Here is a 16,230-nt window from a genome sequence, read left to right as displayed (position 1 = left end):
AAACTCTTCTCCCAAACCACTAGAAAACTGAAAAGCACTGTAAAGCCTTTTAATATTTATGCAACTTTTAGCTCTTCTTCAACAGTTAAAAATGCATGAATTTCTGCTGAGAAATTTGTCTTTGGCCAAATAATAACTTTGCTAGGAAGAGGCTGTGTAGCCACAAGCCCGTAAAAAGAAAGGGCCACAGCATTCAGTGCGTACATACGTTAGTGCACATTATATTGAGTAATTTCTGGTATCCATTATTCCATCTTTCAGAATGTAGTAACTGAACTGGATCAGTACATTTCACTTAACTACCAAGACTTTTCCTTAACAAATTAGAGCCAAAACCTAGATAAACATCAGAACACTTAATTTTATTACTCACTGTTACTGAAAAAAAATCCCATTTCATAACCATATGCACTAGTGGATTCCAGCATATCAAAAGAATGAAAATTAAAAAAAAAAGACCGATTCAAAAGAGTATGTTCTTACTTTTTTAACACGGGTGGTGAGATCTTGAACAAACAGTTTGCGTAGGTTATGAAGAGTCTGAAGTTCTCTTGCCTGGAAACAAATTACAGAAAAAGTGACAAGCCAGTAAGACATAGTAGATAGTCTGGGGTTAAAAACCAAAACCAAACCGAAACAAACCACCTCTGGAGTGGATAATAGGACTTCACAGGACTTCAGTGTGATTTGCCTATAGAGATGTTCCTGCCTGGACGCGCAGGCACTGGCTGTTCAAGCAGCCCAGTTCAGGCGCTCACAGAAAGCCAGGGCACACACTCCTCCTGCCAGTGCATTGCCGTATGCTGTCTGCAATGCCAAAGCCACCTCTGAAAATACATCACCTCTGCTCTGGGGCGTGGGGGCAGCAACAGCAGAAAGCTGAAGTCTCACAACTGGCCATGGTTACACACAGCCAGCTATGTGGAAAAGCTCTGGGCTCACCGTGTAGCAAATTCACTGAATGGGGCTGAGTGCTTATTCGTAGGTACTTAAGATGTTCAAGTGCTCTTTAAGCTCGGCAAAAATCCAGGCTTTCCCAGCTTTTTCTACACATCAACTTCTCAGGCTCAGCAAAGTAATGACCTTGCTCCAGACTGGACGTATGACACGAGATGGGACAACTCTGCTCCTACTCCCAGAAGGACAAAAAAGCTAAATCATTTGCAGGGAAGGAAACCGTCTAGATAAGCAAGTTCCGCCCAATCCCATATTTCACCAAAACCATTCTGAAGAGAACTATCTTTCCAAAGCTGGTGAGAGCAACCTTAGTCTCACAGAAACTTCCTCACTCCTTCCTTCTCAAAATAGCCATCCAAATGACACCCAGTGCCTACCGAGCCTGATGCCTTCTTATGCGGTTGTGCAGGGATGAGACACCACTTGGCCTTTAATGGCACCTGCCCTCCTGTAATTTGCTATGCTTAATTTTTCCTTCCTGTTGTAGTAATTATTAAAACTCTAAAAATGTGAACAAAAATTTAATTTAAGATAGCTCAAAGGTATTTAGGTGATTTAAAGGAACAGCAAAGCAGAATACCAATAGACAGACAGATTTCCCACAAGACACAGAAACAGTAGCATTTTATCTTAAATTTTGAAATTTAATTTCACTATTTGGGGAAATGCACAAATTTAGCCTATTCTGATATAAATCAATCCTTTTCATGAGCACAGATATAAGTGTTTTGGTAATACATTAAGGACAGAGATAGGGAAAAAAAGCTCAATAACTTTTCAATAGGACATACCACAGTTTCCTCCAGCCCCTTAAGATCTTCTCTTGCTTGTTCCCTTTTGTCATTAAGCAGTCTAGAAAGATCACAACATTAAACACAAATTAAAAATGTAAAAGTCATAGGAGACAGAAGAGAATCAATCAACATTCAGTTTGAGTGGATTATCTGCAGATTTGAGCAAACTGTTTATTTGTAATAATTTTTTTGACTGTCCCAAATTAGCAGCTCAGATGGAATGGCTGAGACACCATGTCCATTTTAGCTGGCATTTTACGTGTCCATATATGAAAGTTGTATTTCTCATTTTCAGGAAAGGTTTTTATTTATTTATTTATTTTTAAAATCTGTTCTTAAAATCTTTTCTTGGTTATTCGTTTCTTGTTTGTTTGTTTGCTTTTTATTTTTTTTTTCTGTGCATTAGGTAATGGGGGCTTTAACACGTGCCATGATATTTCATAAAACTGGAGCTCTAAAACACCTTTTCAGCAACCACCAAATCTATTATTAAAAAGCCTATGATGTAAAGAAAAAAAGAGTAATGAGTAATCGTTCATTAGTACTGCATGTTGGCTTTGATACTGAAATGGTATTTTCAGCATGAATAATTCATCACAACGGTTTCTCACTAGGGCATTTCCTGTGGACACATTAAAAGACACTACATATTCACGGACACCAGGTGAGAAGCCTGTTCACTTACATGAGCTTTTCCAGTTTCATTTCTCTTTCCTGGTCCTCAATTTTTAATTTATCATAGTCAGCACTCAGCTTTTCTTGCTCCAGTTGCAGCTTCTGATTCATACTAGAATACAAAAGAAAAAGTCTGTACAGCTCAGTCCTGAAGATCATAAACATATAGGTAAGCCTCCATAAACAAAACTGAGTAGCTCTACTGCAAAATACTGGAAAATATTAAGCCTAAGCGATCTGAAAAACAATAGATTTTAGTTTAAAATACTGGAGAATTAAACAGTCAGCCATAAACTCTCCTGCTTTGTTTCCTTTATTTTAGAGGACACACGCTGTTCTTGCAGTCTTTCTGTCCTGCTTCCTTACTTCCCTATTATCATTTAGCCACACTATAAATATGGAAAGCAGGAACACCATGTCAGGATTGCCTAGATTTTATGAACTCTTAAAAAAATAAGAGAACAATAGTAAAAAAACAAACAAACAAACAAACAAAAAAAAACAAAACTCTATTTTTCCAAGTGCTGGTGTATCCAACTAAGTTACACGCCTACATCAGGAAGACATATTAAGGATGTGAAAATGGGACATATTTGAGTCTGTGACAGGATGAGTAGCTATAAGAGGCTCTCAAAACCTGTATTTGTCAAATCTGTTCTCCTTCAAGCTTCCATTAACTACAACAGTATTCTTTTCTTCTCCCCAGTTTTAAAGAATTGTAACAGCTCCTCACTAAAGAACTCAACGCTTTAAGCCACGATGCAAAATAGTTAGAGGGTTGGCTGTTGCACATAAGGATACTACTTTCTGTGAGTCTCTGAAATACAGAGATATCAATTAAGACTAACAAAACCAACCATAAAATAGTTCTACAGTGTCACGGAGCAGTACAGGAACAGAGAAAGTGATAGTGCACATACTCTCTGATTTCATCAATTATTTTCTGTTTCTCTTCAATTTCGTCTCTCAGTCTGGACAGCTGCTTCTGATGGGCTTCCCTGTGACTCTCCATCTGCTGCTCCAGTGCCTTCTGCAGATTACAAAAAAGATTACAGAAATCGTGTAACTCACCTACGGTTTCTTTTTACACATCAGCTAAATCAACCTATCCTTCTGGATTCGAGTGAAACTTACCTAATTACAACGATGACAAAACTGCAGCCACTCAACTACACATTTCATTCAGGCAGTTTTTAGCAGCACAGTTATACCACTTACTACTCCTTTTCTTGCAAAAATAGTGCACATGGAAAACAGGGTAAGCTAAGGGGTCTTAGAATATCAAGTGCCAAGAATGACACTTTTTATCAGCTTCCTCTGTTTATTCACTGGAAAATGTGTACAGACATACCTGTGACAGAATTAAAACCCAAAGCATTCTGCCCCTCTCTGAGGATTATTTACCCACAGCCCTGCTATTTAAATTGTAGGATTAAATATATTTCAAGTGGTAAGAAAAACACAATTCATCTCCTTTAGATTGCTAATAAATGTTTTTTTTTTCTTCTTCTAACTGTAGGAAATAACTGTACAGTTGTTTAAATAACTTCAAGTTTTTATAATGGAGGTAAAAGTTCTCAAGCTGACAAGCCTCTATCGCTATCCTTGTACAACTGTATTTTTTCTTTTGCATAACTTGTAATCCCATCAGAAACACTACTTGCACATTATTTGCTAATGTTTCCTCTTTGCATTCTACAGGAAGAAGAAAATACCAGAAAACAGGTTTAGATTTCATTATTATTTCTAGGAGACGGTCAAAATTCTTGCCAAACAATTTGGGAAAGTGGTCTGGCCTCTTTTTCATTAAATTTTAGTTCCGAAATTATATTAACCCCAGTAGCCTGATCCACTGCTTAGCAAATTGCCTTTGAGAGCTCTACTGACATAAAATTAGAGTAACATAGAGGTGCATCAACGTAAGTTTTCAATCATACATAACAAAACTGTTCTCAACTGTGGATGCAATGTACTGGGCCTTATTTTTCAGTTCTCTGTTCATATGATGTGAGGAACCAAGGCATCTCCAATTAAGCAAACACAGCCCACCAAACCTCTCTACTCTCTGAAGCTGGCTCAGCATACAAGCTGGTCTCAGAAGACACACTCAGGTCAGATACTTGGTCTCTAACTTACTTTTTTTCCTTCATCTGGTCACCAGCCTCAATACTAGCAAGTTCGCCAACTTCAAATTGCAAAGGTCACTCAATCATAAGAGGTCACGTTTTCAAAGAGAAGTCAGCAATTCTGACAGAGGCTGAAAGTTTTTTTTTTTAAAAGCACGCAACATACAAGGAAGACAAAATTACACCCTAATTATCAGCTAATGAATGATCTCACTGAGAAATCTGCTTTAAAATTGCAGCAGGCAATACTACCTTCATTTCCTCTGCATCCTGAAGCCGGGTCAGATGCTCCTTCTCCTTGTCTTTGAAACTGACTTCATGCACTTTTTCTGTTTAAAGTTTGAGACAGTTAGGAATTAACAAAACAGTTCTAGAACTTTACTATGTCAAGCCTTTTAAAAAAAAATAATCTGTGATGGGGGTAGGCCAAAAGGGTTAATTCTGGTTTTATCTCAAGTGTAACGTACAAGTGCAATGTGTTAAATATTCTAAATCACAATTTTATGACTTCACTGCCAATACAACCAGACAAAAAATATTGTAGGACTACAGAGGCAATAGTTCAACGTCAAAGCATGACCTGCGTAATCCGGTCTTCCATGACTTCTATCTGTGTGCTGCAAAGCTTAGGGCTAGATAAATGAACTCAAACCCCATCTGTTCCATCACATTTCTATGACAATGGGGATACACATATGACAAAAGTAGAACAGGGCGGAACAATCAAATGCTGCAACGGTGCCAGGTAAGCTGTATGTACAATGCTTTTGTCCAAAACTGAATTTTCTGAGATACAGTTGGTAAAAGAAACGATGACCATAAGACCCAACTTTGTACCTTGAGCACGCAACTTGGCAAGTTCTTCGTTGAGAGAATCCTGCGACTCTTCCAGCTGCCTTCTCTTCTGCTCCATATTTTGCATGTAGTCTGTGAGGGACTTGATCTTTGCTTCATGCTTTAAAGACAAAGGGAATGGTAATGAGATGTGAGTACTGCCTCTTATTACCAAAGAATTCAGGTACTATTCTACATAAAGGAGAAAAATAGAAAGTTCTCCACATCTGGCACTGATGACTAGGAGAAAATACAGCAAAAGATCTGAGAAGGAGGTAACAGATCAAAACAGACTACATTTTTAAAGGCCATTCTTAATAGCCCAAGGTACGTACTGAACAATACAGCTGGTAATTCCAAAATATCATTGGAAGCTCATGACTTGGCATTAAACAAACATCAGCAGCTTTCTGAAACCAGCTGAACACTGGGCTGGAATAAATCCTGAGCTTGCTTTCTGGATGCTTGAACCTGCATAAGCTCAAACCAAATTTCCACCCTCTATCCTGATGGTTTGTTTCTTGCTAATGTCCTTTTGAATTAAAAGGGCTTAGACTCAAAACAAAATAGTGAAGGACATACTGAAAACATCAAAAATTGAATGATAATATTCTAACTTGAGGGTAAAACTCAGTAAGATAGTGTCCAGGAATTATTATATCCTATTATTAAGGTCACTGAAGGATTTGTAGCTCACTGTTCTCAAAGTTCACCTTGGGAGAGAGGGGTTGAGGCCTCTGAGCTGGTGTTACTCCTGTGCCCCAGAGATCAGATTTAGAGAGGCGCAGTCCTTAGCAGAAACTAAAGCAGTCCAGAGCCTGCAGGCAGCAAGGTCTCCAGGAAGAAAAGGGCACACATGGAACTGCTTGCTTCAGCAGCAACTACTCTAATAGATCTCTAAACCTGACAGGAGACTTGGTCAAGTCCCAGCTTGGCTGCAAATGTTGAGGCTCCAGAGCACAGACTCTGGGTACAGCACACAGCAGTCATGCACCACCTCCTGGATCAGCTTAACCCAGTAACTGCGTAGCCCTGTGTCTCATTTCGATATGGTACCATGGTGGTTATGTGATTATCACCATATAGAAGCATGCTGAAACATCTAACGGTGTAAAAGGCACCATACATAGGAAGTTTAGTTGTGCAGCCGTGGGCCAGTAACAGAAAAGCAAGGTGTAAAAGCATGTCAGCAAACATAAAAATGACTCCAACTGAACCCTAGAGCAAGGAAGAAGAAATCAGCAACATAAATGTCACATTCGTCTCAGCAAAGTGCTCCAGATGCTGACAATGCTCGCTGTAATGCCCTCGTCAGCAACATCAGAATGAAACCACCAAACTTAGGACTCAGAAGAGCAGAAGAAGCTTGAATGTAACATCAGGAAAAAAGACAGAAACTAAAGAAATGTGTCACAATTTTAATGGTATCGTTATTGCCATTGAAGCTTCTTCTGCATAAAAATATTTGTTTTTTTTTTTTTCTACAATAATTAGATCTAGACTAATAAATAGGCTGTTAAGATTCAAATTATGCTAACAATAAATTTTGGCTTTATAGATAAGGCTTTCAGCATAACAACATTCAGCTTCTTCCTGATCTTAAAAACAAATAGGCCTCAATATGTGCTTAGTTGCAGGGCTTCCAAAATGGCAAGGCAAGGGGATCACCTGCTTGAGGGTATTTCTGCTTGGTTTCTTCACCATGTTAAGATACAATAGAAATGTAGGGAAAAAAGAAAAAAAAAAAGATGTGGCCTTGGAGTCTTGCCTCTTATGTTACATCTTTCCACAGCCTTAGATAAGTCACTCAAATCTTAAACCTCCGTGTTCCTGTCTGCAAATAGGTACTGAAGACAGCAGTTAGGTCATGTTTATGGAAAGCTCTGAGCATTGAACATTTAGGACTTCAGTGTGACTTCAGTCTAAGAAGAAAAACACCAACCCTGTATAGACAGACAGGCTGGCTTCCACTTACTGCTTCACTGGGTCAGCATAATCCAAAACCATGGCTGAATGAAACTGTCCCACCAACACACTGCTGATACCCTCATTCCCGGCTGCGTTGCTGAGCCTTTTTTTGCCAGCAGAAGCATGCATATAAGCTGCTTTAGGAGTCAAACCTTAATCTGCTTTCCTGATGCAAGTTCCCAAGGAAAGGGAGCAGGACAGATTGGCAGAATGCCTTTAGCGGCCATGTCAAGTTTAAGACAGAATAAAAAGCACAGCCTTACTTAACATTTTTGGACAGCCAATACCCTCAGGACTCCAGCCTCCCTTTAATACCGAGAAGCATGCTTACAGCTATTACGGCAGACCTCAATAAAGACATTCTGCTGCAGGACAAGAGGCTATCCTCGCTCCAGGTTTTCTTCGAGTAACTGGTAGCAAATGATATACAGTAAACTCCAGTTGTCTCCTCTGCTTCACACGTGCGGTGATCAAAGCAGCGTGTCAAAGCGGTTAGCTCCCCCCTGCAGAGCGCTGCAGCATGCGTCGCTGCCTGTAATGTGCCACCCACTGTGAAGCCTGCCTGCCATCTGGATTTCTAACTTACATGGTAACGTTTACCATGATGAATTATCTTTATACGTATAGATTGCTGCCCAGCTATCTGTTAGCATACTAGCAGTCTAGGTGCTGAGGGCTCTCTGAGTGTTTTGCTAGTGACCCAAACAATCGCTGCTTCCCTTCTCAGTTTGCTTTAACGTACAAGATGCAAATACATGATGACGAAATCCTGCTGAGGAGGATTTTCGCTATTATGCCACTGAAAACATTTTGAAATCTGCAACAGGAGGACAGAATCTTACCACAGAATGTGCTGAAAAACACCGAGGGGGAGGAATGGGAAGAGAGAAAAAAACAACAAAACAGGCACGAGAAACAGCACTCTGCGCCCTGAGTTCTCATTTCTCACTCCTAACACTTACATTTCATGAGGAAGAAGACTGAGAAAGTCATCAAACCTTGCCTCAGAGGAACAAGGAAGGAGCAAACATACTTGTGAAATGAGGAGCTGGCAAGCTGCAAGCTCCCTCTCGCTGGCATTCATCTTCCTGTTGGAGTCCATCTGGGCACTCTCAAGCTGCTTGCTGCGGTTCACGAGAGATTTCACCTCAGACTTCATCTTGCTGATGTACAGCCGGGCCATGGTGAACTCCTCTTCGATCACGCCATTCACATCTGCTAACTAAACACACAGAAAATTGCAATCTTAAAGGTATCTAGAGATAGATACCTTCAAAAATGAGAAATTAAGACTTCTTGTCATGGCATGCTTCATCAATTCAGTGTTTTAGCTAAAGGTACTCACTCAACATCTACAGTAATCGAGCCCACCATAGTGGCAAAAGCATAGCTTGGAGAAACTTTCTCATGTCACTGGGACAGGAAATTTTCCTCTTTCAAGCAGCTGGAAGCTGGAGAGCGTTTTCAAGGTACTTGTTGAACAAGTCTCCTCTTGAAAGGTTGTGCTCCTTCAATAAGGAGCTACAAGACAGGCATTGGTCTGAAAATTTTATCTGGCAAGAGCAAACTAATTCCACTCATCTCTAATTATTTATACATCATTTCCTTCCTTGGTTTAACACTGTGCCTTTTATTTCTGTGTCTTTCTCTTCATGATTTTTCTTCAGCTACTTAATTCATGTAACCCACCGAAAAGCTGCAAAGATTCTTCTTGAGCATATGGATCGCAATTTCATCTGCTTTTTGCCTCTTTTCTAGCACCAAGGGGAAGGTAACGTGCTGTATCTTCTCCCAACAACCTAAAAGATGCTATTGCCACTAAAACCCTCAGTCTGGTCTGAAATTAGACACACTTTGAGCAAGCTGCTAATTGCCAGCAAATTTGAAATTATTCATCTAAAACCCTTTCAATCTTGCCTTATTTACACTGACAGCTGTCCTGTAAAATGCTGACATCTTAGTTGCTATAAAAATTTGTATCAAACAGCCTCCATTTGCAGAGATTTCCTCTCACAGTTCCTATTGAAATGGCCACCAGAGGTTGCTCTAACATCTAGCAAAATTTGGTCCTGTGGTCCTGGAATCTGCATAAACACACCAGGCAGCAGGGATTTCATCCTCTGCAGTAAGAGCAGACTGGATCATCTGCTGACCTAAGGGGGCTTTAGCAGAATATCAACAATGCTCAGAGGCAACCCAAAGCACCCCAGCTGCACACACTCACTCTTACCTTTACAGTATGAAAGGGTTCAGGAAAGATCATCACTCAAAATCTGAGGAGTGAACTAAAAGCATGAAAATGGAGTGCGCTGCAAGTAAATTGCATACATCTTGAGAATAAATTTCTTAACCAGTTTTAGCAACTGTTTTGTTTGTTTGTTTGTTTTCCCTCACACGGTTTTCAGTGGACAGAAAATTCGACGTGAACATCATGAGAAAGATTTTCCAGGCAATGACAAACTCCAACAGAGATGTGCCATTTAGCAGTGGCCATGTAAATCTCCTCTGAGGCCCAAAATTTTGTTCATCTACAACATCAGGAGTACGACAATGGGAGCATCTACCTTCTCCATCATATCTGCAAACCCATGAGCCTGATTGAAAACAAATTTCAAAGCAAAGCTGGCCAAAATCTCCACCATCTCCAGGCTCATGCAGTTACCGAGGGTTCTACTGTTTCAACAACCTCCACGCCCCTTCTTACCTTCCAACTTTAGAGGAAAATGATCCTCTGTATTTTTTCCTCTGTAAAGGATATTCACCAATACACAAAAGTTAAGCTTGTCCTGCTGTCACAGAATCGCAGATATTTATGTGGTATATAGCATAAATTTTGTTAATTCTGAAAATCAGTCCGTTTAAAGCATCCTGCGTTCAGAAACACACTCAAAACTGTGGGCTCTTTGATGAAGCCAGCCACTGCTCAAAGCTAGGAAGCAAAGAGCAGAAAAACGTCTACGCAGATCTCTTTACTCAGGAGTCCTGGACAGCTGTCAGTACAGAAGTCTACCATTCATGTTCACCTGCATGGCAGCTGTAGGACAAACCTCACACAAAAAAGGTAGCTACCAGAAGCCATATCTCAATGATAGAAATATTTAGGTTCTGGGGATGTTGGATCATGCCAGATAACTGTGGAATAGGTTTATGTGTGTATTGTTTGGGAGGAGAACCCAGCCCAGGCCTTGGACAGCAGAGTTTAATAAATGCATCAGCACACAGATGGGCTGCATTAGTTTAGCCCCAGACACTGCGCTGGGAATCAATGTGGTGATTGTGCGCACAGACACTGACCATCTCTGACACAGACAAAGATCTCCTCAGTGTTTTACACTGTGCTCTACCCAGGGTTTAAACGGCAGTGTCCGGGGAGAAGGGCTGCTGTGTCACACGTTCTCCACATTCCTTATTTTCATTTGGCAGGCGGTGCACACTGGGGGGAAGCAGTCAAGACAGCCAACTTACTGTTTTAACATCGTTAGTACCAATGATCCCTCCAATCTCTCCCAGGTCTTTAAGCAGCAAGTTTAAGATTTCTGTAGCTCTCTTCTTCTGGTGGTTACTGAGCTCCTGCAACTGGCCCAGCTCCCTCTGGGTTGTTGTCAGAACCGTCTGGAAAGATGTAAAAGCAAAAGTTACCCTCCTTTCCTCAGATCCTCTCTATTCATACAGAAACCTCATTGAGTAAAACAAAGCGAAATTTCTCCTCTGGACATGATAAATTCACCAAACAATTCACTATCCAAAATATCTTTGCTTGAATAAAACAGCAGAGATAAAGCTGGGAGTTAACGGTGGCTCTATAAATTTCTCCCCGCTTCGGTGCATTTCAATAGTGCCACTTTTGGGCATCGGTTCTCCCGTGACATCTGGGTTACAAAGCACCGCTTTATATTTTCCTGAACATGCCCACCGGCTCAATGTACCGACACTTACTCCAGCGGCACACAATGCCACCTTGCCATAATCCACTTTCACAACTCACTTGCTAACAAGGCTACTTTAGATCTATTAAATGTAGTAAATCCTGTAAGAATCTTATTTGCATAATACATGTCAAAGGAGGTTAATCACGGAGAAACAGGTACAGAAGGATATAAAATTCATTATTTTTTTTTCAAATGGATTTCATAGTAATCTGTTTTATTAAAGTGGATAACAAAATCTTATATGCTAGATACGCATGAAATCAGACATCTTAACAACAACCTCCTCGGTCTGCACAGGGAATTAAGGAACAAGGATGTACTAAGCTTGTTAAGCCAATCTTGATTTTTCTCAGATCAGATTTTTTCCTTATAATCGATACATCAGCTGAAGAAAGCTGATTTTTTTCTAATGCTCTTCTTGAGGTTCCCTGCTCCTCAGCACACAGTTCAGAGAAACACGGAATGATGCAATTCGCATAAAGTAGCTTTTCACATCTTTCTTGGCACAATACAGTTTTGAAATGATCAAAACACAGACTGGCCAGTTCTCACATTCCGCTCAGTAGCTGACACGGTGTGCAAAATACAGAGGTTGCAACAGAGCCACAATCTGCCATCAGCTTTCATTGAGCAGTTTCTGAATTATCTTTATTTTATCCTTTAATTACGACAGAAGAGAGAGGGTAGCATCAGCAAATACAGACCTTTTAATAGCTTCTCTGCTACTCCAATCTTTAACCTATATACCTATTAAACATACCTGGAGGCAGTATCTGAAAGATTCCTGAAATGGCACGGGCTAGCAATTATCTGTGAAATCGTATGGAAATCTTTAGGAGAGGTGCAAAGTTAGAGGGAGAGGGGGGAACCAGCATTACAAACTGCTTGCTCTTACACTCTTCTGTGCCAGTTCATCGGCCAACTGCTCATTGGCTCTTGTTTTGTCCTCCACTTCTTGGGATTTCTGGTCATAATTGACAGCTAATTCTTCCAGGGCTTGAAGGACCTCTTTCACTTCATCTTTTGCAGCTTCATTCTCAATCTGAAGACGGGTCAGCTCCTCCTGGATCTTCTCATAATCTCTTCTGGTGGAGGCCAAAAGCTGGAAACCAGATATCATAGAAGCATAAAACACCCAAGAACTCATTCAAAAGATAACACTGAAAAGGGCAAAACCAGACAAAGAGAAAGACAAAACGCGAGCAGGCAAGCGTGTGTAGAGAAGAGAGAATGCAAGAGAAGATTCCTGCTCCTCTACCACAAACACCATCAGTTTCAGCATAAATGCAGATGAAGGAAGCAAAAAAGGCTTCAAACTTCAATGAAAAGAAAAATCAGAATCAAATCCTATTACAACACAACGCTGAGGCAAAGAAGCTTATATTAAGTGGTATCATAGCTCCAAGTAAATTTTTTGCCCTCAACCCAATCCTGCAGCTAGGACAAAAAAAAAAAAAAAAGAGAGACTAAAAAAAAGCCAACCACACACACACAGCCAACCAACAACAAAGTAAAATACTTAGAGTTGAAGAGTTGCAGCTTCGAAGTGAACCAAGTAAAAGGGTAAATTTTTAGAAAAATTTTTAGTAAAATTTTTAGAAATCGCCTGAAGCTTGATGCTGAAGCCAGATTAGCCATACTTATTTGCAAAGTATTAACTAAAGAAAATACAGACTTCATTTTAATTTAGTCTTTGCACACCACTAAGAGATTCAATGATAGCGCTCAACTGTAGGAGTTCAGTTGCACAGTCCTACCCCTCGCCCTTGCACCACTGCATTGTATTAATGCATTAAAGTCTTGAAAATTCAGGTATCAGGTTCTTAACAGAAAAACAGACTCAACAGTAGTCATATAGTGCAGAAAATGTGAACATAAAGCAAAGGTATCACCTACCAGTTAATGCTAGCATTGTACTTTTGTGTGATAACAACAAAAATCAGGACTTATATTGCATAAACACATCAAACAAAGCAATAACACAAAAAACTTAGTAATTGCATACATGAGACACAAGAAGGAATTTATGCTCAGAAGTCATCCTAACAGCAAAGTTTGGACAAAAGACTCACTTATGCCCAAGCCTTCCACGGAATGGATTACAGCATTGGTGTCCTGTAGCTGTCTCAGGCAGCAGAAGAGGCAGCATCACTGACGTGTGCTGACCCGGCCAGACACCACTCACCAAAGGTTCGAGCACCGTAACAACTAAAACGTGACTTGACAAATGGCTCTGCTGCAGGTAGGAGCCAGGAAACCTCAGCGGAGGGACTCGTGCTGCCCTGCCCCACCGTTGCCCTCCGGCTCCTCGCTCCCAGGCCATGAAGGTCAGTGGGGACCCCATCCAAAACAGAAACATCCCTCTAAAACCAACCACCCAAAAGGCGGATGGCAGAGACGACGCTGCTTTTTTGGCTCGGAGCGCTAATGGAAAATAGGAAACCAACGAGCTTGCTTCAGACACTGGCACGTGCCCAAAGTGGCGAAGAGAGGATTCAGATGTAAGGGAAATTTATCTGCTGGTAATGCTGTAGCCTCGGAAGTGCACTCAAGTTACAAAAAAAACCCACTGAATTGCCAAAGCCAGATGGCATGTAAATATTTAAACAACAAAATAGCTTAAAATAATCTTTCTACTAAACACAGATGGAACCATTATTTACATTTACTTAAGAAAATTTCTGCGTGAATATTACTGCGACTTCAAGTAAAGGGAAGTGTTATATATCACCTAGAGCATAAACACATCTCCCCAGAAGATTCTTGTTGATATAACATGGAAAAACATACCACGATTTAAAAAGGCTACTCATAACATTGTGGTGATCGGTCATAAACAAAGGAATTCCACCTAATGGGGACGGCTGCTTCGGGGGTGAGGAAGATCCCCTCCCATCCTCAGTGCTGAAGGTCTGTTTCTGAGCTTTACTACCATGTCACAGACTCCCTACTCCTCAATTTGGAGACTTGGGTGTTATCATTATGTCCTCACGAGAACCAAAGAGCCTGATTTTATTAGAAACCAACCGTTTGAAGGTCAGCACCCCGAAGCAGAGGGGTGTCACCACCCCGAAGCGGAGGCACTGGAAGGTGAATGCTTGGAGCCCACCCACCCCAGAGACGCTGGCTAGGAGAAGCAGCCAGTGGCAAAAAGGTACCAGAAGATACCAGTAGCAGCACAATGCCATCTGTGGCAGGCCTTACGTTTATAATTAACCCGCTAGCTTAATCAAGCAGAAAAAAGTACTCTGGTTAATTAGGAAGAAGCACAGTGAGGCAGCTGCTCTGCAGCACATATATCAAGGAGCTAATCACAAGCTGTAAGGGAGAACAGGTACATCGCTCCTGCAGTGCAGGTGAACCTTGCATGTGGAAGACAAAACCTTGAAAAATTCAGTTCAATTCCCCTAAAGGGGAAAACAAAAACACTGCGTTAGCTTTCAAAGGTAGGAGGTGGACAAGCTCATCAGCTGAGCCAGCGTAACCTTCCAAACAAGCGGTACAACACCAGCTTCAAGGAATTCAGGAAGTCAGAAAAGCTAGACTGCAATGTGGGAAAAAAAAAAAGAAAAAAAAGAGAAGGGGGAAAAAGCGGTCAGTAAAAGAAGGATCAGAGGTCACTGAAAACTTCTTTCATCTTCCACTGAGTATGGAACAGAAAAGGGGGTGGGGAATAAGCCAGCACACAACATGCTCCCAAATATGTGAAACAAAGAAAGGAATGCAGATCACCTTAAAAAATAAGACACAAGAAAAACCATGAGGAGAAAGATAAGGCTTAGATGAGAACAGTGATGTAAGATGGATGGGAGAAGCGAGATGGCCTAAATAATACACATCCAAAAATAATGTTGCTGAGAACGCATAAAATGCTGCTACATCTGAACAGCCATGGACACAGGCAGCATGTAAAGCAGATTAATCAAAAGAAAGTTGTGGCAAGTGAACAAAGAACTTAATCATAGAGCAAAATAAATCTGGTCATCCCTTCAGTGAGGCAGTGAGGATAAGACCCTAAAAGTAGCACATCAGTCACAAATGACAATTAACAAATATTTTTATATGTTGTTCTCTCCCTGTTAAGGTACCTAACCTTGGAAACCCTCTCTGAGTGCTTGGATAAAGGTTGAGGCATGGACAGAATCACTTTTCAATTATAAGGCTGTTAAAAAAAAATAAATTTGGAACAGAAGTAATAAGTGAACTCCCACACCAGGGTTATATTCCTGGTCTGAATGTTCCGGATTCCCACAATTTGAAAAACAGCATAGCACCATCTCTCAATAAATATCACAGCAACATTTGGAGAACCCAGTAATTTGGTGTTAGTGCCAGATTTTACATCTTCAAACCTTCATATACAAGCGACAGATAAGGAAATGACTTGACTATCCTCTTCCCCAGCTAAAAAAGCACTAACATTCCTTCTGTGGATAGAAACAATCAAACAAAATGTTTAATGAGTAATCCAAGATTTCAGAGCAAATCTGGGGCAGCACCAATAAGAGATTTTTCAGCGTCAAAGATTTCTCTCATTACTTTCTCTAATTGCCCATGCCAAAATAATGAATATCCATAATCTATTACCAGCAGTAATTTTTACACTGTCAAACAAGGAAATATGTTAATTATCTACTGTCCACAGTATACCTGAAAGGATGCAGGCATATAGAAAAAATGCTTCTGAAGTGAAGAATACTGGCCACACCCCTACCTTGGTACCTCCAGTGTCACTTCCCAGCAGGATGGTATGGTCTTACAAGGAGTTATCAAGGCTCAGTGCTCTTCTGAGGATATTAAGAAATTTGAAGTTTAAACCTAGCTGTAACCTGAGTGTCTCTTATTGAATTTTAGCCAGTTAGTATGTACATATCTAGCCAACAACTGTGACAAAAATCACTAAACAAGTGTCCCATAAGCAAAATGTGTTTTTGTTGTTGTTTTGTC

At 40.5% G+C, this 16,230-nt stretch overlaps 1 protein-coding gene across 1 annotated transcript in view; it reads right to left on the bottom strand.

Annotated features, from left to right (window-relative positions):
• KIF5C (kinesin family member 5C) overlaps positions 1-16,230 on the bottom strand; it is a 70,158-nt gene that overhangs the window by 13,347 nt on the left and 40,581 nt on the right. The window contains exons 14-22 of the mRNA XM_035566113.2: positions 12,179-12,385; positions 10,820-10,966; positions 8,388-8,576; positions 5,390-5,507; positions 4,805-4,881; positions 3,347-3,456; positions 2,437-2,538; positions 1,749-1,809; positions 484-555 (exon numbers count right to left, since the gene is read on the bottom strand). Coding sequence (XP_035422006.1) covers positions 484-555; positions 1,749-1,809; positions 2,437-2,538; positions 3,347-3,456; positions 4,805-4,881; positions 5,390-5,507; positions 8,388-8,576; positions 10,820-10,966; positions 12,179-12,385 — 1,083 coding nt within the window. The remainder of the gene's footprint in view (positions 1-483; positions 556-1,748; positions 1,810-2,436; positions 2,539-3,346; positions 3,457-4,804; positions 4,882-5,389; positions 5,508-8,387; positions 8,577-10,819; positions 10,967-12,178; positions 12,386-16,230) is intronic.

This window comes from Cygnus atratus, chromosome 6 (assembly GCF_013377495.2).
Source record: "Cygnus atratus isolate AKBS03 ecotype Queensland, Australia chromosome 6, CAtr_DNAZoo_HiC_assembly, whole genome shotgun sequence".
Taxonomy (NCBI): Eukaryota; Metazoa; Chordata; class Aves; order Anseriformes; family Anatidae; genus Cygnus; species Cygnus atratus.
The sequence above is the reverse complement of the archived record's forward strand: the minus strand, read 5'-3'. Positions and strand labels throughout refer to the sequence as shown.